Below are 24,351 nucleotides of genomic sequence, written 5' to 3'. Positions count from 1 at the left end.
TGGGGGAGAATAATATTGTGAAGAAGCGGGAAACAATTGGTATAAGTAAATGGAGTCTTTTAAGCTGGGAGAAACAAGTGCTATTAAATACTAAACGGGTTGGTGCTGGTGTAAAGAATGGGCTAAAAGTTTTGGATTTAAATAAGAGCCATCGAAAAGTTCCAAGCCAAACCAAAGTTTTTCTGACCTTCAACAAAGTTTGGCTAATATTTGTTCTTTTCATGGACTTCCAAGTTATAGACAGAAATGGAAAGGTTGAAATAACAGGTTCTTGCAATATTTCTAGCTTAACTGGAAGAGACAAGTATACCCAAAATATTGCGCATAGCCTATTTTAATGAGATTTCTTTTCCAGTTTTGAAGACTGATGAGATTCAGGCAAGCATCCAATCTTTTGGTGTTATCTGACCTAGAACTAATTCACCAGGGGCATAGGGAGAATTTGACCTAATACAAGCTCTGAAATTAGAGAAGAGGATATAAATCCATGGATATAGGTAACATTAAAGCGCATCATTTGACCTCATCTGTATCACATAGGGTCTGTGGTGGTTTCAGAGCTTAGATATTGTTTAAAAAATGTATTCCCAGTGCTAGCTGTATTGATGGCAGGCAAATACTACACAGTTTTTAACTTTAACTGTTCCTATTCCTATTTTGTCAGCTTAGTTATCTTCTCTTAATTTTCTTTTATTGGTTATGACACTTTCATCATGGGACACTGCTTCTTTCTCAACTTTTTACAGTGATAACTTTAGTGGCACTCAGAGTATGCAGTGCTCATTGTTTCAGACATGTATTTTTGTCTGGGATTTGCGTTGTTAAAGTAAACATTTTTCTCAGTTTTTTGCAGACTGAGGCCTGGTCTACACTACGCGTTTATACCGAATTTAGCAGAGTTAAACTGATTTAACCCTGCACCCATCCACACAACGAAGCCCTTTATATCAATATAAAGGGCTCTTAAAACCAATTTCTGTACTCCTCCTCGACGAGGGGAGTAGCGCTGAAATTGGTATTACCATATTGGATTAGGGTTAGTTTGGCCGCAATTCGATGGTATTGACCTCCGGGCGGTATCCCACAGTGCACCATTGTGACCGCTCCGGAAAGCCATCTGAACTTGGATGCACTGGCCAGGTAGAGAGGAAAAGCCCCGCGAACTTTGAATTTCATTTCCTGTTTGGCCAGCGTGGAGAGCTCACCAGCACGGGTGACCACACAGAGCTCATCAGCACAGGTAACAATGCAGTCTCTTGAGAATCGAAAAAGAGCTCCAGCATGGACCGCATGGGAGGTACTGGATCTGATCACTGTATGGGGAGAGGATTCCATGCTAACAGAACTCTGTTCCAAAAGACGAAATGAAAAAACATTTGAAAAAATTCCCAAGGCCATGATGCAGAGAGGCCACACCAGGGACTCAGTACAGTGCCGTGTGAAAGTTAAAGAGCTCAGACAAGCTTACCAGAAAACATGCCGCTTCTACGCTGGAACTGCATGCAATTCTCGGGGGGGTACCGCCACTGGTACCCCACCCCTGTCTGTGGATTCTCAGGTGGGGGTGGTAATCTCAGCCATGGCTGAGGATTCTGCGGACGAGGAAGATGAGGAGGAGGAAGAGGAGGACGAGCTTGCAGAGAGCACACAGCACTCCATTCTCCCAACAGCAGGAGCTTTTTCTCACCCTGACGAATTACCCTTCCAGCCCTCCCAAGCCACTATACCACACAATGAAGCCATGGAAGGAGCTCTGGTGAGTGTACCTTGTAAATATAAAACACGGTTTAAGAGGGAATAAGGTTTTTAATGATTAATTTGCCCTGAGGACTTGGAGTGCATTCGCAGCCAGTACAAGTTACTGGAAAAAGTCTGTTAACCATGTCTGGGGATGGAGCGGAAATCCTCCAGGACTTCCTCCATGAAGCTCTCCTGGAGGTACTCCAAAAGCCTTTGCAGAAGGTTCTGGGCAGGCAGCCTTATTTCCGTCCTCCATGGTAGGACACTTGACCACACCATGCATGTAGCAAGTAATCTGGTATCATTGCATGACAAAGCCTAGCTGCATATGGTCCCAGTGTTTGCTGGCATTGAAGCAACATCCGTTCTTTATCTCTCTGTGTTATCCTCAGGAGAGTGATATCATTCATGGTAACCTGGTTGAAATTCAGGAATTTAATTAAGGGGACAGAGATGGCCATTCCTACTGGGCTGTTTGCCTGTTGCTTAAAAGACATCCTTCCTTGCAGGTAGCCACGCAGGGGGAGGGGGGGCAGGTGATTGGCGCTGAGCTTTTTTACGTTTGGTTAGCAGGGATCTTCCCTGCTACCAGCCACGTGGTGGGGAAGGGGAGGGGGGTGTTTAGCAGTGATCTTCCATGATAGCAGCAACACGGTGGGAGAAGAGGTAAAGCAATCATCCAGAGAATTGGATGGAGGAGTGGTTCTGCTGCTGCATGTTACAGAAAAGAAGCAGCACTGAACAGGCTTTGCTGCTATTTGGTAAAGGAGGGCGCTGGATATATGAAGGCTGCAGAAGCTGAAAGACAATGGCTTACCATGGCTGCATGCAAGCCGAATTCTGCTGCCCGGACCTGCATCTGTGAGATCTGTAACACCAGAGCCGCAGGCACTCAATATTAAGATGCAAAATTGCGAGCTTGTAGTCAAATCACGTATACTATGTAAGGTGAATAGTGTTGTTCACTGTGAAAGAGTATAAGCATTGTTCTATAAAATGTATCTTTTAAAATACTTCTCTCCCTTTTTTCCCTCCCTTATGCAGCTGCAAATTTTTCAAGCCTCCCTACTCCATCCCAAAGGCTATCTCAGATAAAGCGGTGGAAAAAAAAGACGCAAGACGAAATGTTCTCGGAAATCATGGAAGTGACCTGCAATGAAAGAGCTCATCTGAATGAGTGGAAGGACGTGGTATCAAATTACAGGAAAGATGCCAGTGAACGTGAGAACAGGAGGGACACTCAAGATGAAAGGTGGTGGAAGGAAGGTCAGAGGTGTAGGCAGGGAGATCAGCGGTGGCAGGATGCAACTCTGGGGCTGCTGCGTGATCAAACTGACATGCTCCGGTATCTGGTGGAGCTTCAGGAACAGCAGCAGGATCACAAAGTGCCGCTGCAGCTCCTGTATAACCACCCTCACCCCTCACCATGTTCCACATCCTCCTCACTCAGAAGTGTAAGAACGCGAGGGGGGGAGGCTCCGTGCACCCGCCCACTCCACCCCCGTGGACAGCCCAACCAAAAGGTTGTCATTACTTTGAAATTTCTTTATTGGCCTTTTCCTTCCCTCCTATCCTCCTCCCAAACCACACCTGGGCTACCTTGTCAATTCTCTCCCTCTTTTTATAATGAATTAATAAAGAATACATGATTTTTAAACGATTGTGACTTTATTTCCTTAAGCAAGCTGTAATTGAAGGGGGAGGGTGGGTTGTTTACAGTGAATAAGTCAATCAGGGTTGGGGTTAATCAAGGGGAAACAAACACAGCAGTCAGACCGTACCCTGGCCCGTGATGAAACTCGTTTTCAAAGCTTCTCTGATGCGTACCGCTTCCAGGTGTGCTCTTCTAATCGCCCTGGTGGCTGGCTGCACATAATCAGCGGCCAGGTAATTTGCCTCAGCCTTCCATCCCGCCATAAAGGTCTCCCCCTTACTCTCACAGAGATTGTGGAGCACACAGCAAGCAGCAATAACAAAGGGGACATTGGTTTGGCTGAGGTCTGATTGAGTCAGTAATGTGCACCAGCGTGCCTTTAAACGGCCAAATGCACATTCTACCACCATTCTGCACTTGCTCAGCCTTTAGTTGAATAACTCCTGACTACTGTCCAGGCTGCCTGTGTATGGCTTCATGAGCCATGGCATCAAGGGGTAGGCTGGGTCCCCCAGGATAACTACAGGCATTTCAACATCCCCAACTGTTGTTTTCTGGTCTGGGAAGTAATTCCCTTGCTGCAGCCGTTTAAACAGAGTAGTGTTCCTGAAGATGTGAGCGTCATGAACCCTTCCTGGCCATCCCACGTGGATGTCGGTGAAACGTCCCTTGTGATCCACTAGTGCTTGCAGCACCATTGAAAAGTACCCCTTGCGGTTTACGTACTGGGTGCCCTGATGCTCTGGTGTCAAGATAGGGATATGGGTTCCATCTATCGCCCCACCACAGTTAGGGAATCCCATTGCAGCAAAGCCATCCACTATGACCTGCACATTTCCCAGAGTCACAACTTTTCGTAGCACCAGCTTAATGATTGCTTTGACTACTTGCTGACTGAGTGGTAGCTGTCTGGCGTTGCAAGCTTCCAGAGGGCTATTGCCACTTGCTTCTCAACTGTGAGGGCTGCTCTCATCTTGGTATTCTGGCATTTCAGGGCAGGGGAAAGCAAGTAACAAAGTTCCATGAAAGTGCCCTTACACATGTGAAAGTTTCGCAGCCACTGAGAATCGTCCCAAACCTGCAAAACTATGTGGTCCCACCAGTCTGTGCTTGTTTCCCGGGCCCAAAATCAGTGTTCAATGGCTAGGACCTGCCCTATTACCAGCAGGATCTCCAAAGCACAGGGGCCCGAAGTTTGAGAGAATTCTGTGTCCAAGTCCTCATCATTCTTGTCGCTGCGCTGCCGTAGCCACCTCCTCCTCACCTGGTTTTGCAGGTCCTGGTTCAGCATAGACTGCACGAGAATGCGCGAGGTGTTTACAACATCCATGATTGCTGTCTTGATCTGAGGAGGGTCCATGCTTGCTGTGCTGTGACGTTTGCACAGTTCACCCAGGAAAAAAGGTGCGAAACGGTTGTCTGCTGCTTTCACGGAGGGAGGGGTGAGGCTGTACCCAGAACTACCTGCGACAATGTTTTTTCCCCCATCAGGCACTGGGATCTCAACCCAGAATTCCAAGGGGCGGGGGAGACTGCGGGAACTATGAGATAGCTACGGAATAGCTACCCACAGTGCAACGCTCCGGAAATCGACACCAGCCTCGGTACATGGATGCACATCGCTGAATTAATGTGCTTAGTGTGGCCGCATGCACTCGACTTTATACAATCTGTTTTTAAAAAATGGTTTCTGTAAAATCGGTATAATCCCGTAGTGTAGACATACCCTGAGAACCATACGAGGAATGAAAGAAGGGATTTTCAAAAGTGCTTAAGTGATTTAGGAGCTGACCTCAATGGGAGGTGCTTTAGAATATCCAGCCCAAAAGCTGTAGTGTGTAAAGAAAGCTAATGGCACTGGAGATTTCTCCAGTGAAGAGGAAGAAACTTAGTAGCATCTTTAAATCCTGAAGACCAAGTTCTGGCTCTACTTACAAAACGTGTGTGTATTTGTGTAGTGACTCTGAATTTTTTTCTTTCTGTGCAAGGCAAATGCAGGCAGAACTGGCTGGATGGGAGAGCAGTGGGGGCTGCTGCAGCTGGTGCTGAAAGGAGCAATATGTGTTACCAAGTCCTGTTGCAGGTTTCCTTAGCCTCCAAGCCACCTTACAGCACCTCTAAGGAGTGCTGCTAGGCATGCCAAGCCTTGGTATGCACTGCAGAGTAAAATCTGCCTGTTCCTACAGAAGTGCAACTGTGGCTGTGGGGGAAAAGTTTACCTGCATCTCTTAGCACTCCTAACACATTTTTACTCAACATGAGACAGAATTTAGCCCTAACTATGGCAACTTATGATTTTTTAGGATATGCAAATTAGAGGGGAAACAATGGCGTGAAAGCCTCCAGGGTAGCCCAGGAGAGATTAATAAGGAAGCAATGAATTTCAGAGAACAAGCTGTGCTCTATTTAAAGTGCTGTATAACCTGTTTATCTTAATAAAGCAAGTACATTTAATTTATCTTGGGGAATGAGTTTCAACTATTTGAGCACCTAAGGACATGCTATATACCCTGGTTCAAATTACACACAATTTTCATAAGAGTGTCCAGCACACGATTAACACTTAATATACACCAGACACTCATTTTAGCAAATATCCAAAACATAACCCCAAAGGAAGAAAAAGTTTACAAGATGAGGTAGGGTGCTTTGTTAAAATGTGTTCAGCTAATAAATTAATAAATTTGTAGAGTGAGTTCTCAAAGTGTCACGGTTTTGTTAAAGCACCATGGAGGGAATGGGGTGTCTTGAGTTTGAGGAGGAATTCTGATAACACAAAGGAGAACTCTTCAGCTTCCATTCCAACTTCCTGGATTTTGATAGTGCTTATTCTCTTGTTGGATTCTGAAATCCAAACCAATTAGCTGATGATGGATGGAAAGAAAAAGAAGGGTTTGGATTAAAAAAAATTCCAAGAACCCATAATCTGCTCCACTGAGAATAACAAACTGCAGATGTAAGGAAATTAAAAGAGCATATTTAAGAAAGAAAAGAAACCACCTTTCATTATCTGAGAATTCTAGATCCGTCCCTGCCTCAAAGGAATCACCAGTATATGTTTCTAATACAGTGGCATTTGTTCTTGTTCTTAAAGATGTATTGTTGTTTGCCTTTAAGGCTTTGCAACACAAAAGAGCAAATGCAGGCTCTCTTTTGTGAAGTGAATCCTGAAGACTTGTGCAACCTTAGCAGAGTTTATTCTCCATGATGTAAATCTTCAATGAAGGAAAAACATCCATCTGTGCAGAGTATTGTCATCCAAATTGTGTAGAAAATCCCTCAACCTCCATGGCTGACATTTGTTCTTGTTTGTAAATTCAGCTTTGATTAATCTTCCATTGATTAGTCTTCTATATCGCATTCTGTTAGGATAAACATTATTCTGGAAGAGTTAGGTTTTCAAAACACATTTCATTGTAAAGGCTGTGTTGCAGTGTAGCCAAACAAACCAAGTGGGAAACTTTGTTCTGCTTGATATAAACAACTCAAAAGAGAAAGAAGCACTAAGGGTATGGCTACACTTGCAGCTGTACAGCGCTGTGAGTTAAACCTGTCTTCGTACAGCTGAGATGGGAAAGTGCTGCAGTCTGTCCACACTGACAGCTGCCAGCGCACTGTCACGGCCACATTTGTAGCATTTGCAGCGGCATTGGGAGTGGTGCATTATGGGCAGCTATCGCAGCGTTCAAGTGGCTTCAACGTGCTTTTCAAAAGGGGGTGGGTGGGGTGGAGTGTGACAGGGAGCGCGAGGGGAGAGAGAGTGGATTTTTGGAGTGTGGACACTGTGTCAGCACCCTGCCTTGCAAGTTCTGAACGTCCTCCACCCCCTCTCAGTCACTGAAAGCAAACGGCAGCTTTTTGTTTTTTCTCACAGACCAGATAAGCAGCCCCTCCCCAAAACGGACCCTTCCCCGTCCCCCTGCGCCACTCCTCTCTTCAAGCAAAACATTAGCTGTGCGCTTTCCAAAGGGAACCCCTCTGCCTGCCTCTGCTCATTCACAGCAAGCAGTAGCTGTGTTGTTTTGTGGATAAGCAGCTCCCAAGCCCGGAGTTCAGAACAAAACAAAGAGAGCAGCACAACAAAACAAGGAGAGGAACCTTCACTTAAAGGATTATGAGGCGTTTCCGGAGGTCAATCACTGCGTATAATGTTACTCCCCATCTATACTGAGCACCAGCATCTCAGCCACGCCACAGCAGCTGTTAAGCCTCGCGGGAGGGGTGGAGTACCTGCAGCGCTATAGCCACGGAGATACAGCGCTGTATGTGCCTTGCCAATGTGGATGGGGAGTGAGTTACAGCGCTGTGGGTGGCTTTATTGTGCTGTAACTCTCAAATGTAGCCAAGGCCTAAATTTGAGAAAGAACTTGGGGAACTCGTTCCTTAAGTATTCTGATAATGCTGAGAAAACAAAGTGGCTTGATCTGTATTTATACCACAGTATCATTTCATAGGAAGGGTTACCCTTTACTTGTACTTCAATCATTTATATTTTCAGATAACACAGTCTTGTTGTGAACAAACTAAAAAAGTTAACATGAACAGTACATCTACTCCTACTCCCACTGAAGCTGGTGTCAAGACTCCCATTCATTTGAGTGGTGCAGGATCAAGTTCTAATTTAGTCTGAGATTCTGAATGACACTTGAATATTCTCTTCTCTTTTATTATTATGAGGAGAATATTCTAGCATAATGACAACATACGACAAGTGGTGCAGAAGTGGAAATATGGTAATTTCTCATTGGTTAATGTTGCAATTGATTATATCATGCCTCATACATATCACAGATATAGAAGAAATATATGACATAATCTTTATATGATAAATTGGATTAATCCTAGATCTTTGGCTGCCTCACATGCACCTGGCCTACTAATTCATCTCTGCTTTGTATACACCAAACCTCTGAACCACTTCAGTCACTGTTGAACAAGATCTCCAACACAGCCTGTTGAGGAAATTTACTATTTTTCTCCCCAGAGGTAGAACTTATTCCCTTACTTTCATAAGTGCTGGAACTAGGGTGCTGGAGTGCTGCTTCACCCCCTAGCTTGAAGTGGTTTCCATCATATACAGGGTTTACAGTTTGATTCAGTGGCTCTCAGCACCCCCACTAAACAAATTGTTTCAGCACCCTGCTTACTTTCTTCTCTCCCCCTGAAAAAATTACTAGTCCAAGTTGCAGACTGTAGATTTAAGGTCCAGTAATCTTAGACCCTCTGTGACAGAGCAACTTGACATTGGAAGTTTGGAGTCTCAGAGAAGAAAAAAAAATAAGTTTTTAACAAACAGGGCTTATTCCCCTATTTGTTTATTAGGCCTCCAGTCTAGGTGAGTCAGGGCTCTCCTTCATGCCAGTGTAACCCAGGCTAAGATGTACAGTTTCAGGAAAAAGACTATGAAGCAGTCTATGACTATGACTATGAACTACCCCCCCCCAACCGCCTTAGCAGAAAGTTTTATGTGACTTGTAACTAGCTGAAAATAAAATTGCCAAAGCAGGAGTGTTTGGGTTTTTTTTATGTCTGTACATGCTCTGTGAGAGAAAGAATACCCTTAGGTTCTATGCAAGAATCAAGAAATTAACTGGGATCTAGGCATATAGGACAGAATTACTTCCATTTACTCTGGAAAGCCTTTCAGATGGACTTCTGAGTCTATAGAGCTGCTGGCCCACAAATACACGAAGGGATAGAAAGGAAGTCCAAGGTGGGCTCACTGGATAATGGCTGCTAAATTCAAGTCAGCTCTCGATACCAAGCATCATGTTATAATAACAAAAGATCTTTGTGGATGAGATTTTCAAAAGTTAATTACACTTTCATTGCTGTGGACTACCATTGACTTCAATGGAAGCAGACCAGACTGTAGTGTTGAACACTTTTGCAAGTTCCACCCACTTTGCAGCAGCAGTTTGCCCTGAGCCCCCAGCAGAAAATCTGTTCTGTCCTACAGCAGTGTCAGCCATAGGGAGTTCTGAGACCCATTTGCCAGAAGGAAATAAAGTACTCACAAGTGCTAAAATATTAAATCTCACACTTCTAAACCATCAAATGTGCCCTAACTCCGTCTCTGAAAAATACGGAGATTTTTTTTCATCCAATTTATATTTTAAAAAAGTCTTGGATATTTTTAAACATCAAAATTAAATTAAAAAATTCTGAGGAGTGCATCATTTTTTAAAACGTTGTTCCCCAACTACAGTGAGACTAAATAGAGGATGGTGGATGAAGTTTTGTATGGTTATACATTACAGGAACAACATACTATGTCAAAACTTTTAGTAGTACATTCAATCGGCTATAGACTTGTGCCTGTTCTATAAAATGCAAAGCTGCTAGGAAAAATTCCTATTAACATTTTTTTATGTCAGAATTTGCCAATTGTCACATTGAAACCTTTTTGCGGAGATGGTTTGATTTTGAAAAAGTTGAGTGGGAACTCTGCCAGCTAATCCACCTGCTGGACTGCTTTTGGAATCAGGGACCCCAGGGCTTCTAGAGTCTATGGTTCTGGGGCAGCCTGCCATGTGAATTACCGTAGAACCACGGCTCTATTTCCTTTCATGGAAAATCTGAAATTATTGGATTTTGTTTCAAATTGAGCTAAACCAAAATTTCAAATACAAAATCCTTCACGAAAGGGAGTTAGTTACCTTCTCCATCCAGCTCAAATAATATCTTGTAACTGAGCCTCCGTAGTATCTCTGAAGAGGCATTGTTGTCTAGCATGCAGACTGAGAGACAGGAGTGCTAGGTTATGTTCCCAGTTCTGCAACTGCCCACTGAGTCATCTTGGTCAAATCATTTAACTTCTGTTTTAGTTTCCTTGTCTATAAAGTAGGATAATCTTATTTCCTTCCCTCACAGGAATGTTGAATTTTCATTTATTATTTGTAAAGAGCTTTGAGATTCTCATATAGGAGATTATAGAAGTACAACGTAGCAGTATTGGTGCTGATGATATCTGGAGTCCAAAAGTAACTTAAATCTGTTAAAAAAAAAAAGTTTCCTCACAGAGTATTTCTGTGTTGTGTTTATGAGACACAGACAATGGCCAAACCTAGAAAGTGTCCTTTTTAAAGGGATTGGAGAAAGGTTTCTGAGCCAGCAATAAAATCTGTTACATGTGACAAAGCTGGCTAATTTGCATGAACATCCCCCAGTATCTTGTATATATCTCTTTTTTGCTTGAAACCTATCTTCCTGCTATGGTACATCGGCCTGTTCTGAGACACTATGGTCATGAGAATGGTAAGATAGCATCTTATGTTATAGGGAAATACATTTTAGTAAGTTTTAAGAAAAAGATTAGGTAGTTATAGTGTATGAATAAGAACAGCATTTGCAGTAGATTGTGTAAAATAACAATTTGGGGCACAAATGGCTCACCAGCTGGAATCAAGACGAAACTTCCATTGTGTTTACAGTATCACACAGTTGAGTACATTTATGGGTTTCTGGCTTGCTCTGAAGCAATGAGCATTGGCTCTGTTAGACAGTATGTTGATATGGTTTGTACTGCTATTCCTAAATGAATATAAATTAAATGTAATTATTCTCATATTTCTGTTTTCAGGGAAAACCGAGGCTGTAATCAAAAACTTCAGCCCACACTACCAACGCCAGTATGCTGTTGCTTTTTGTGAGCACATCCAAAATGAACTGGAACAGCATCGAAACTTCCAGTCTCAATTCCCTGAAAACGAAGGTAACAGGAAATCTTGGAGGAATCCTAGATGTTGCCTGATAGCTCTGCCCTGCTAGCACAGAAACAGCCATACCTTATTAGCATAACTATCTTAAATATACACAAAATGCACTCTGAAACTCAAGATTACATCTGTAACCAAAAGAGGCAGAATTTCAGAAGTATCGAACACCCGCAACTTCAGTTAAAGTCAGTGAGAACAGCAGATACTCAGGACCTCTGAAAATCAGTGCCAAAGTATCTTAACTGTGACATATATATAAGAAATAAATAATGTATTTCCATTTTCCTTACTTATATTTTGGCTATTGTTTTTAATGGCCTGTAAATTGGGACACAAAACATCTTGAGTGCATCTCTTTTACAGTTAAACCCATGTACATTTGAAGCTATGGTGTGTGCATGATTGGATAGATCTGTACAAACTTGCAAGTGCAGTTGCAGTTGGCATCCCAGAACGTTTCTTTTTTGCACATGGTAAAAATGTTAAAGATGTATATAAGTACAACTTCAATTGCTGTGTTTGAGGCCTTTTGAAAATTTGGCTCTGTTTTGTGTTTAGACATGAAGTAACTGTATTACCTTTTAGGGAAGAGAATATTTTGGAATAAGAAAAATACCGATATGAAACATACGTTTCAACAGGGATCAAATCTGGTGTGGAGGGGAGGAATAGTGGGGCTCTGATCACTTGCAAAGTTTTGTAGGTATCTCAGAATAAAGTTGATATGCAATGGTTAAGGCTGCGAGTCTGTCATGGAAGTCACGGATTCCCTGACTTTTCCGTGAACTCCATGACTTCTGCAGCTAGCAGGTGTGACTGACCCCAACGCCAGTCACACTCCTCCCCCCCCCCCATAACAATGGTGGTCCCAGGCTGCCCCCTGCCATCAGTGTCGGTGGCAGTCCTGGGCCGATGGGGCCGTCCCCTGCCAGCATGGAGGTCCCATGCTGCCCCCCCCAACACCAGTGGGTGCTCTGGAGGCCCCCCCCCCAGCACCAACAGGCATCCCGGAGACTCCCCACCCCCCCTCAGCACCAGCAGGTGCTCCAGAGTCTCTCCCTCCAGCACCAGCGGGTGCCCCGGAGGCCCCCGCCCAGCACCAACAGGCATCCCAGAGGCCCCTCCCAGCAACATTGGGTGCCCCAGATTCCCCCCTCCTGAGCTGCAACTGTGCCCCCGGAGTTCCCCAGAACACCAAAAGTTTAGTCAGGGGTATAGTACAAGTCATAGTCAGGTCACAGGTCTGTGAATTTTTGTTTATTGCCTGTGACCTGCGAAATCTGAACCTTAATTATGGCAGAAGTTTCTGTGGGCGAGTTAGCCAAATCTGTAAACCATGCCTGCATAATTCCATAGGAAAGGCCAACACTTGTCAAACTAATTCATGGAATAATCTAAAGAAGCATGCATGTACGGTTTTGATAAGGGAAGGAAATTCAGAGCAGTTGACCATAATTGAGAGAGAGGTGCTAGCCTAAGCATTTCACTAGGATTGGCCTGAAATCACAAGTCTTCGCCTTGAGAGGTAGAAACCTCATAGTTTATACTGTTATGTGGGTTGGCTAGAAAAAGAGCCAGCACTCAAACACAAGCATTGCTCTTGAAAAGATATATATGTATATGGACAGCAAAGCCAAAAAAAGTATAATTGAAGAAGAAACGTGAAATATTGTATGCCGATAGAATTGATTATTTCAATCATAAAGTTAGTCTCCAAAATAAAATGGTCTTTTAACACGTAATGGAGAAGCACCTGGGAACAATGGGCCAGCTCTGCTGTAGAACTGACATTTAAAACAAAAGATAATTAATGAACTTGTTAACATTACCACTATGAAAACTGAAATGTTAATAAGAACTCCTCTGCCACAGAAATCTAGAAATAAGTTTGGAGAGAATTAGACCCGCTAGCGCCCAACCCTCTGAAGCCATATGAATTCAATCACCTGGTTGCATCTACTTGATTCAGACAGATGATCCTTACTCTGAATTTCAAGAGAAGGCCCAAGACCCCCAAATGGTCCTTGCTAATATGCCCTCTGGAAATGTAGAAGGAAAAACCTTCAAAATAGCTGGTATTTGTGCAAAATGCTTTCAAATCTGGTCACTTTCTTTTTAGCCCCTGTGGAATCTGGGATGATCTTGTTTTGAAGCAGAGTTGTTGCATTTTGCTGAAGATCTAAAGAAATGGAAGGAGAGATATATTGTGATCAGAACGACTATGCAGTGCAGAGCTTTGAGAGCAAAAGAGGTAAGCTGCTGTAGGGTGACCAGATGTCTCAGTTTTATAGGGACTATCCCGATATTCGGGCTTTGTCTTATATAGTGTTACCCCTCCATCCTCTGTCCCAGTTTTTCATACTTGCTATCTAGTCACTCTAAGCTTCACTCTCGCATGTTTACTGCTTCCGTGTGGAGTTGGTAACATATGACTGGGTCTGTTTGTACCTTATTCTTTCTGTTAGATTTAAAAAAAATTACTGACTCATATTCCCAAACTTGTTGATAATCTGAATAGGAGTGGATTCTAGGCTAATGCAGATGCTGTTTTATTATGAATGGATCAAATTCTGTCCTCAGATGAGCAGGTGCAACATCCATTAAGCACTTTTTATCTATCAAACGTTTTGCAAGTATTTACAATTAATCTTCACAACACTTCTGTCTTCCCCATATATATCCATCTATCAACATTTCTAAGGGGTCTATCACTGTAGTACCTAACCAGTGTTTCTGGAACTGGAATTTAACTAGCAATTTATCTGTTGATTCCCATACACCACCCTGCAGCTTTCTATTTAGCCAGAATGTTGGCCCTGCAATAGTGTCAATGTCCAAACTAGTTTTAGCTATCAAACTAAGTAGATATAACTTGAAAGTTGCACAATACCAGATAAGCAGTACCAGAGGCCATTTTTATACACATTTTGCTGACCTTTTTACACTTAAAACATTATTCAGATTTGATGCTTTCAGGAAATAGATCTGAATTTAGCCCACCAAAACTGCTGTCTTTAGGGAGGATCTATGTACTGGTTTCATGTAAATGGATTGGGGATATGTTATAGGCTGAGACTACTATTTTTAAAATCTTTATTTTGATTCTCTCTCTCTCATGTCCCTCCTCCCCCAGGCCTACCAGAAGGGGGTCAGCCCTAAATATCGTATTCTTCCTGCAGGAGGCAAAGTACTGACCTCAGAAGAAGATTACAATTTGCTGTCTGATAAGCATTTTCCAGACCCAGTTGGTAAGCGCTGTCAAAAACTGAAATGCCCAATCTCAACCTCTTTATCTACAGTCTTTTTTAAGACTTTGAGGCTATGTTTTAAGCAGTGTAACAGAAGATGAATGCTCCATGCTTTCCATTATCGAAATATAATTCCAGAAGACCACATACTACATGCTATTAATTAATGAATAAGTACTGGATACTTGTTGTCATGCTGTCACTACAAAATAGTTTTGCGAACTGCACAAAGCAAAACCACAAGCAGACTAGAAAACACCACTCCCATATTTTACTTATCCCATCATTGGATGTCAGTTGTCTCCCTTTAAAGGCACTTAGTTGGGTGTCCCACACACAAATAGAAGGGAAGTTGTTAGTTGTAGATAATAACTCCACATTACTTTGTATTGCTTATACACCACAATGATTTTTCCTCCCATGAAGAGGAAGAAAGCTCTAAATCTAGGGCCAGATGTGGATTTGGAATAGCTAAGGAGGGGAATAAGGGACACAAGTGTCTTTCCATTGCCTTTCTGACCTGTAAGTCTTTTCAGTGCTGCTCTAACTTGTGATTGTTGGCAGGGCCACCCAGGGGCGGGGGCAAGTGGGGCACGAGAGTTTTTCAGAGCCCCTGGAGCGGGGTCCTTCACTTCCTCCGGGGGCCCCAGAAAACTCTCACGGGGCCCAGACTCCTGGAGCTTCTTCCGCTCCAGGTCTTTGGTGGCAAATTGGTGGCGGGGGGTCCTTCTGCCCCGGGACCCGCCGTCAAAGACCCCAGGTCCCCTTGAATCCTCTGGGCGGCCTTGATCGTTGGCCGAGGATTGCCAGGGACAGCATGCTTCAGTCATGCCCTGTCATGGTCCTGGAACACCTGCTAATACAAATAAATAATAATAGTAATCATACGTCAGCTTTAGGCCATCTAGGGACTCTTCTATACAATGACTTCCTAGCTGCCTTTTTGTGGCAGCTCTGTCCCCTATGTGCGAGCCAAAGATCTGGCTTTGTGAGTTTAACATCTTTACTCCAAGCAAAGTCTCTAAAGAGACCATAAATGGAATTGCCCATTGCACACTGCAAAGCATAGATACAATGACTTTTATTCTACTTAACTATAAATGGATTTCTACAGTATCTGTGTGTGTTCCAGATAGAAACATAAACTGATGTTTTTAGGGACTTTGGACCTTCTTTGATCTGTCCAAGAGCAGAGAATTGCACAGAGCTTTCCAAAGACAGTACATCTGGGCTTACATGGAAGGAAAACTGGGGGTGAGGGAATGCCCACTCTTCCTTTTTGCTTAAATATATTTGCTCAATACATTAGACAGAAGACACAGTAGGAAAGAAATGAAAATTCCCCATGCTTAATTTTTTTTACCATGAAAGTCCTGCTGACTAGCCTTTATAATCCATCAAAAATTATGGTTTTCCAAGGTGCCTAAACTTTGCCCATCTGAGGGCTGTATCTAACTTGAATACAAACATGTGCCACTGTAACATGGAAGTGCAATCTGCAGAGATTGCAGGTCTCAAGCATGCAATGCTGCAACATGATCTGAATGACTATTTGCTTGGATCAAGATGGACCATTTCATCCTGAGACCTGTACTTTTCCTAGGCCAGACCTCCATGATAAAGAAGAAGTGTTGTTTGAGAACCTTTATTGGATTTATTTCTCCTATAGCTTTAATCACAAGGTAAAAATGTTTGGTAAACTGGCCAGAAAAGTCCAGAAACTTGTTTTAAACCAGATATTTCTATTTATGTATGTATGTATTTATTTATTTAGCTTCTAATGAGAAGGAAAATGCCCAGGCATTTGTTCTCCTGCCAAAAGAGTTTCCAGTTTACCTGTGGCAGCCCTACCTCAGACACAGTTACTACTGTTTCGAGGATCCAGAAGCTCAGAAACAATTTAGTGCAGTGCTGAATGACTGTGTCAGACACTTAAACCAAGGTAAGTACAATAATGGCTTCCTGTTGTGCACCCGTTACCTGTAGTTAAGCCTGATTAGCCTGCTGTAAGATCCATCTTGCGGAAAAATAAAATATTATGGGAGTCCCATTCTGTCTCGGAGGTGCTTCCCTGTAAGTGCCTTGAGTAAAACCTGTATTAATGTAGATCATTTTCTTTCAGTGCTACAACTAAATCTGGTTAAAATTAAGCTATATTTTAGCAAGTGTGAGCACGTTAAATTTTAGTAGGATTCAAGCAGTTATTCAACATGGCTTTTAGAAGTTGTAGTTGCTTGGATGCAAAACATGTTAGTCTCTTCTTTGAAATGGGTTTCCAGTTCCTCTGGGAATTTAAAATCTTTACCATAAAGTAAAATCATCCAAAGAGTTTATTGGACTCCTGCTATATTATATATACATGGTCTACTGGACCATCTGTGATGTATGCTGGCAGCAAGATGAGAGTCTGATGCATGCTATTTAACAGTATTTTAACGCTATCAAATTTTTGGTCAAATGTTATAAAAATCATATGTTAGAGATCACATTGAGATCATGATGATGCATCAATGGTGGTGTTAGAATTTATGTTTTCTTTGGGGGAAGCTCACCCCTCTACTGATGGGAGTGCACAGGCTATGCACCAATTAAGGCCTCCCAGTAGAACCTGAGTGGTGCATTCACTCTGTGATTTTTCTCCGTATTTGGGACTAAAGGCTTTTTTTTAAAACTATAAGTTCACTATGAGTATAATTGGTGGGAGTATTTTTTTACATTGATTTCAGCAGGAGCAGAATCAGTACCTGCATAAAAAGAAATGATTTAAAATCTTTGAGACAGCTGGGCTGAGGTGGATATCCAAAGGGAGTGAGTGCCACAGCCAAAGGATTACTATATCAAATGCTTGTTTACTTGTTGTTCTAGCTTGCGAAGATAAAACCCCTGGAAGATGGCTGGGGCCAAATCTCACATAATTGTCAGAGCAAGACTTAATGAATAATGATCAAATATAGCCAGATCCCTCACTGTCCAAAAACTAAACTAGATTACCTTAAAACATAGCAACTTCTCTCTTAAAATAAAGCGACCTCTCTATAGCAGCCACTGAAGAGAATATAGGGTCCACAGATGTCTATAGTGCCTTTATTGCATCATGCCTGGAAGTTCTCTCTTGAAAGTTGTGCTTGGTTTGCAATTTCAACAAAACTAAAATGTTGGCTGGTTTACAGTGAGGTGTCAGTTGAGGATACTTCTTAAAGGCTCTCCAAAAAGATGAAGAAGTCCTGACCTCACCAGTTTCATAAGGAGTTCTTAGAGCCGCTAATGGTTTTCATTGGACAGTATTAAGAGGTTACAATATAGTCACTACAGAAAATTTTCAGCATTTAACAGCTTCTATATAGTGCTATTGAAGACCTCAGTATTTCTATATATTTAAGATTAGAAATAGCTGCAGTATCTCAGCTACCATTGTTTGGTAATGGTAAATGTCTAAATTCTAGTGGTGAATGTATGTGAAGTTTCCACTGCGTAAACGTTGGCTGAAGGTACAATATTATTAATTTATTTTTTCTCCAGGAACCTTTCTGAAAATACTAGGGTATTGCATGTTAATGATCCAAAACACTGCAGCTTACAGGAACAATTATGCACTGGGTTTTTTGAGGGGCCATTAGTACACAATACTGCAGATATTTTCTCATAAGAAATACTTCCAACCTTCAGAGCAGAGGCTGTCTTTCCCTCTCAGAATGAGTTTTGACCATTAGTATCTAAATAAATGACCAAGGGACAAAAATGTTCATTTAACAGCAAAAGACAGCTTCATTCCTGTCTTCATTCAGGGCTCAGTCCCACTTCTCACTGAGATGCATATTGCAATCTGTGTCTAACTGATTTTTTAAGGTATGCAACTGTTTGCACCCATGAACTCAATGGTGGTCATAGGCAGGTGCTACCTTTGCAGTCACATAAACCCATGAACACCTGGGGCTCTATGACTCACCAGTAAACAGATGTCATGGACTCTCTCAAGGTCTTGCAGCTTTCCTCTAAGGATCAGGCATGGGTGGTCAGACCTAATGGTCAGAATCAGGAGCATGGAACCGCTGGGGTCAGACCCAGGTGCCATTGCAAGGGTCAGAGATGGAGACAGAGTCAGGTATCAAGCCAGGGGTCAGAGCTAAAGTCAGCATCCAATGTAGGTTATAGGATCAGGGACCTGGAGCAAGGCAGGAAAGAGGAACCAGGAACAGACCAGGTCTGGGATTAGGAGGGCAGGAATGGACAGGAACAGGCTGGGAGTCAGGGCTGGAGAGTTAGGCAAGTAAGCAGGGGTCCATAGCACCAGCTAGTCAGGGATTCACCTAGTTGCTCAGACAACTTCCTGTGCCTCTTTCTGGTTTTAAGTAGTGCATCTCAGCCAATCAATGAGGCAGAGTTTCTGCCCCAATCAGGAGCTTTGTGGGTGGGGCCTTTTGTGAGCTAGAGCTTTGGTAGCCCCCTTTTTCCACGGGCTTAGGTGAGCTGCTGGATAGTAGCCCCAATCTCAACATTGTCTGGGGATCTAGGGTTCAAGGCCTGTGATCCCTCATACCTCCTTTCTGTTCCTTCTTTGCTCATCTGCAAGCTAGTACCAAATTTAGTAAGACACCAGAAAGAGTTTTTTCTTTGTTCTCTGCTTACCTTGTACACATCTGGGTAAGCTGCACTTTTCTACACAGTTGTAGCTATATTAGTGGCTAAAAGCCTAATGTAGACACAACCTCAGTTCCAAGAAGCATAAAGATTTACCAAATTAGGGCTAGATTTATATATGTGAAAGGCCTCTGTTTAGGAGGAACACATATGCAGTTAGCACTTTCAAATATCTTGAAACTATAAAGCTTCAACAAATATTCCATGTACAGCTGCCATCTGAAGCCAGTTTCCCACAGCATTCTTACAGGGAAAGTTCCCCTTGTGGTTTATATTCTGATTAGTCTGCTCTTTTAGCTGTGATCATACAGAACAAAAGTGCTGCAAACTAAAAAGTAATACTTTGGTTCTACAGCGAGTTACAGAATTCACAGTAGGGATAGAATCATGTTTTCCCTGGCACTGTGTAAATCTTCTGTGACTTGGATCGTTGTAAGTTTTTTGGATTTTGTTTCCTTCTTATTGGACAAGTATTAACAGACTTGACAGGGCTTTTGGAAACCTCCATTCTTAACTGAAGTTCACCACATGCTCTAGGGGACAGTCCCGCACTGGCAGATGATGGGAGTAGGTGACCTATTTGGTCTTTTCCATCTTAATGTGTGTGATTCAGTGTTTGACTATATTTCACACATTTCAGATATTGGTGATATATGTGCCTGTTCCAAGATTTCTTGCTCGCCTCTTTCCTGAAGTCAGACTTTATCTGATACAAGATTTTTAATGAACACTAAGGTATTTTTACCAAGGCACTTTACATCTGGTATATTCCCACTCAAGAAACTTATTTGCTAAAAGCAAATCAGAATAAAACATATCATTATTCCTGTAGAAGAGCCTGCACATTAAAAGCTAAGGAAATTGTAAGCTAATGTTACATAATTCTTATAATCTGTCATGCAGTTGCTTGTGAACACATCATTAACAGAAAATGTCGCATTGACCAGCACCCAAAGAACTGTAACTCTTCCCTTGGAGGAAACATTCCTAACAGTTATTTGAGGCAGTTAATATTGGTTTATGTGCTTTCTCTCATAACTGGGTGAAATGCAGTCATTTTATTCATGTCAAAGTTTTATAAAGTCTATGCTTTTGCTCAATCATGTGTAGTCATACGCAACCAGACATTTTAACAATTCATGACTGCACAAATGGCTTATAAATAATGTTGTCCACTGATTAAAATAATTCCATATACCCATAACTAGACAAACACAAAGCAGCTGTAAGAACATATCCCAATTCTAATCCCCATGCAAGGCATAAAAGTGTTTCTTCAGAAGAAAACTGCAACTGTCAGTGTTGTAACAAACTATCACACTTAGTATACAGAACAATACATGCACAATACCAGTTATACACGCAATAGTTTGTAATCACATTTTCAATTCAATCAATCACTTCTGATTAATAGAAGTTATATTTCTTAATTTTGTGTGTGCCTTTTAATATTGCATAGAGAACTACAGGGATTGGTGCTGGTCAGGGAAGAGATTTTTGTTTGTTGATGTATATGAGAACGGAGTGTTAAAGTTGGTGTCAGGATTGCACATGTAACCTTTATCTTATGAGTTCCTTTGGTTTAAAGGTTTAGGACTATTAGGGCGTGTCTACACTTAATACATTGCAGCAGAGAAACTGCAGCGCATCAGTGAAGATGCCACCAACCTGATTGGAGAGGTTACCTGGCGGCATAAGTACTCCACCTCCCCGATAGGGTGTAAACTAGTCAATGGGAGAATTCTCCCATCAACCTTGTGCTGTCTACACAGAGGTTAAGTCTGTTTTAACTGCATCACTCAGGGATGTTGCATTTTTCATACTCTCTGAGCGATATAGTTATAATGACCTAATTTCCTAGCATAGACCAGGCCTTAGTGAGTGTTTAATAGTATATCTTGTTGCTGAATTGCCTGTAATGACCTTAACGATATGTGAACAAGCTTTTTGCATGTCAATTTCCTAGATTAAATAGAAAAGAACACAAGGAGTCATGAAAATTATATATGCAATCAACAATGACTAGGGTAAGATTTGTCATGGACATTTTAGTAAAACTCATGGACGGGTCATAGGCAATAATGAAAAATTCATGGAGAAACCTAAGCAGCTGCGGGGTGGACTTGGAGCTCCAGGATCCTCCCCGCTGGTGGCTCCAAACTCCGGAGGTCCCCCTGCCACCATGCAGGCCAGGAGCTCTGGGGATCCCTCCTGCCCTGGGGATGCGGAGAGCTGCGGGGATTCCCCCCCTGCCTCCCACGGTGATGTGGAGCATTGAGGTCCCCCTGGAGCTGTGGGGGTCCCCCCGCCACCCATAGTGGCCAGGAGATGCAGGAGGTCCGTCTACCACCGGCAGCAGGGGACCCTACAGCTCCCAGCCAGGGCTGGCTGAAGTCATTGAGGTCTTTGGAAGTCACGGAATCCGTGACTAAATTGCAGCCTTAACAATGACTCACTCAAAGTACTGGACATTCGAATGTCTTTTACTAAGATAAGGAGCATTAGTCAAGGCACCATTCTCTCCAAATCTTCTCAAAAAGTGCTAGGTAGCTTTAACTTTTGCCAGGAGAGTTGCTGGAAAATGGCACCAGGTATCTAGATGCAATGTGTTATCTGAAATTGCCATGCTATTTTCCTAGAAAATGCCACTGGGAATTCTAACTAAGTTTATAATGCTGTTTTATAGCTGAAAATTCTGTAGTTTGTTTTCTGAAATATTTGTTTTCTTCCAAGAGACAAAGTTAATTCCTTCATGCATGCTGATTGTTTCTTGTAGAGTGTGGAGCTGCAGTGAGTCAGCATGTCATCTTGACAACTGATTGCTGCTGGATTTTTCTTTTTCTAAACTGTTTTAACTCTTCCAGATTTGTTTCATTTTTTTGGTCAGAATTCATAGAGTCCAAGGAATAATTACAGTGGGATTTACTGATCACTGTTTCTAGATATGAATCAGCTCTCTTTCAAAAACCAGTTCCTTGGTGCTGGTGTGTTTGCCCTTCATTCATGCTGATCAGTGAGGCTTTCGTGTTATAAGGATCAAGCCTGGTGTACACTAGGAAATTAGGTCGGTGTAAGCCGGTGGTGTCGGGGCTTGTCCCTCTCAGGCGTGGCGGGGAGCCAGGGCACCTCCTTACACACACAGCAGTCCAGTAGGCCTAACCCCTCAGCAAGCGTTGAGGGAATAAAGGGTCTGCAAACAAGGCCGAGTTCCGGCCCTCCAGCCGGGGTCGGGTAAGCACAAAGTACATAAGCCCAAGCCCTGGGGCAGGGCGGGGCAGTAAGCAGTTCAAGCTCAGACTCTCAGGCAGAGGCTGAGCAAACACAGGGTATGGCTACATTTGGAATTTCAAAGCGCTGCCGTGGGAGCGCTGCCGCGGCAGCGCTTTGAAGTGTGAGTGTAGTCAGAGCGGCAGCGCTGGGAGAGAGCTCTCCCAGCGCTGCATGTAAACCACATCCCTTACGGGTGTAGCGTGCAGCACTGGGAGCCGCGCTCCCAGCGCTGCTGCCCTGATTACACTGACGCTTTACAGCGCTGTATCCTGCAGCGCTCAGGGGGGTGTTTTTTCACACCCCAGTTGCAGCGCTGTAAAGTGTGAGTGTAGCCAAGCCCACAGTATCAGCCCAGGCCCTTGGGCAGGGCGGGGCAGTAGCAATTCAGGCTCAGGCCTTCAGCAGGCTGAGCAAACACAGTATATCAGCCTGGGCCCTTGGGCAGGGCGGGGCAGTAGCAGTTCAGGCTCAGACTCTCAGGCAGGGGCTGAGCAAACACAGTATCAGCCCAGGCCCTTGGGCAGGGCGGGGCAGTAGCAATTCAGGCTCAGGCCTTCAGCACGCTGAGCAAACACAGTATATCAGCCTGGGCCATTGGGCAGGGCGGGGCAATAGCAGTTCAGGCTCAGGCCTTCAGCAGGCTGAGCAAACACAGTAACCCAGAAGTCTACACCGAAGGCCTCCTCAGGCCAGGGAGGAGTCTGCCACCCTTGGGGGGGTGGCAGGGGGAACGCAGGCCCTCCCACTGCACTGCGTTCCAGCCCGGGGCCCTAGCAGCGGCCAAGGCACACTGCTGTCAGTGGGGAGCCTGGCCGCAACACACTGACATGGGTTCAGGCTCTTCAGGAGCCAAACCAGTGTCGGCTACCCCCGGGCCACTTCTGACCTCCCCCTATCTGGGTACCTGTCTCTCGCCAGCGTCGTCTGGGGGGTCCCAGACCATGGGCTCCTCTGGGTACTGGTCGTAGGGAGGCTCAGGCAGCTCTTCGGGATACCGGTCGTAGGGAAGCTCAGGCTGCTCCTCGGGATACCGGTCGTAGGGAAGCTCAGGCTGCTCCTCGGGATACCGGTCGTAGGGAAGCTCAGGCCGCTCCTCGGGGTACCGGGCACAAGGCAGGTCAGGCTGACATTCCTCCAGATACCGGGTATGAGGCAAGTGCGGCCAGCGTTCCTCCGGATACCGAGCGCGAGGCAGGTCAGGCCAACGCTTCTCCGGGTAGTGAGCACAGGATAGGCTGGGCCTGGCGGAAGCTCGGGCACCAGCATCTGTCCTCTCCGGCAGCCGGCCGCCAGCTGAGTGCTTGGGCCGGGCTTTTATACTTCCTATCCCGCCCCTTGACTTCCGGGGAGCGGGGACAGGGTGGCAGTGGCTCCTCCCACTGAGGCACCTGCTCTGGCTCGTCCTTCTCAGACGCAGCGGGGAGCCAGGGTGCCTCCTTACAGTCGGTATAACTATGTCACTCAGGCTTGTGGAAAATCCATGCTCTTGAGCAACACAGTTAAACTGACCTAACCTCTGAGGTAGACAGCACTAGGCTGGCTGGAGAATTCTCCCATCAACCTAGCTACAGCCTCTCAGGGACATGGAGTACCTACACCAATGGGAGAGCTTCTCCCATTGGCATAGGTAGCATCTTCACTGAAGTGCTACAGTAGCACAGCTGCAGCGGTGCCGGTGCAGCATTTAAATTTAGACAAGCCCTCAGATTTGAAGTAATCAGACTTTCTTCATTATCAGTGGTTTGGTTACAAATTTTGCATCTTTTCTGAGTCCAATTCAGTTGCAATTAAAGAATATTTAAAAATTTGGGGAGTGACTGAGCCAGTCAGGACCAGCTATAGTACCAAAAAAAACCCCACTTGCAGAACTTGCTGTGTGCTTTGATTTTTTGCAGCAGTCTCCTCTGGCAAATTCACTATTTGATGAATATAAGTCTAGTAATCAGTCAGCTGTAGGGATCCAAATGGGAGTTGCCTAACTAGGTCTTTATAACACAGTTCTACTTTGTCAGCTTTCTGGATAAATCGGGTTTTACTGTGAGGGCAAATCAAATGCAGCTTGATTTTAAACTATACTTGCATT

At 43.8% G+C, this 24,351-nt stretch overlaps 1 protein-coding gene across 1 annotated transcript in view; it reads left to right on the top strand.

Moving 5' to 3' along the window:
* Positions 1 to 24,351, top strand: part of NIBAN1 (niban apoptosis regulator 1) — a 117,074-nt gene that overhangs the window by 46,908 nt on the left and 45,815 nt on the right. Inside the window, 5 exon segments of the mRNA XM_030574166.1 lie at positions 10,977 to 11,108; positions 13,232 to 13,257; positions 13,259 to 13,363; positions 14,246 to 14,360; positions 16,135 to 16,302. Of these exon segments, the coding sequence (XP_030430026.1) occupies positions 10,977 to 11,108; positions 13,232 to 13,257; positions 13,259 to 13,363; positions 14,246 to 14,360; positions 16,135 to 16,302 (546 nt within the window).

This window comes from Gopherus evgoodei, chromosome 8 (genome assembly GCF_007399415.2).
Source record: "Gopherus evgoodei ecotype Sinaloan lineage chromosome 8, rGopEvg1_v1.p, whole genome shotgun sequence".
Classification (NCBI taxonomy): domain Eukaryota; kingdom Metazoa; phylum Chordata; order Testudines; family Testudinidae; genus Gopherus; species Gopherus evgoodei.
Note: the sequence above shows the minus strand (reverse complement) of the source record. Positions and strands in the feature narration are given on the sequence as shown.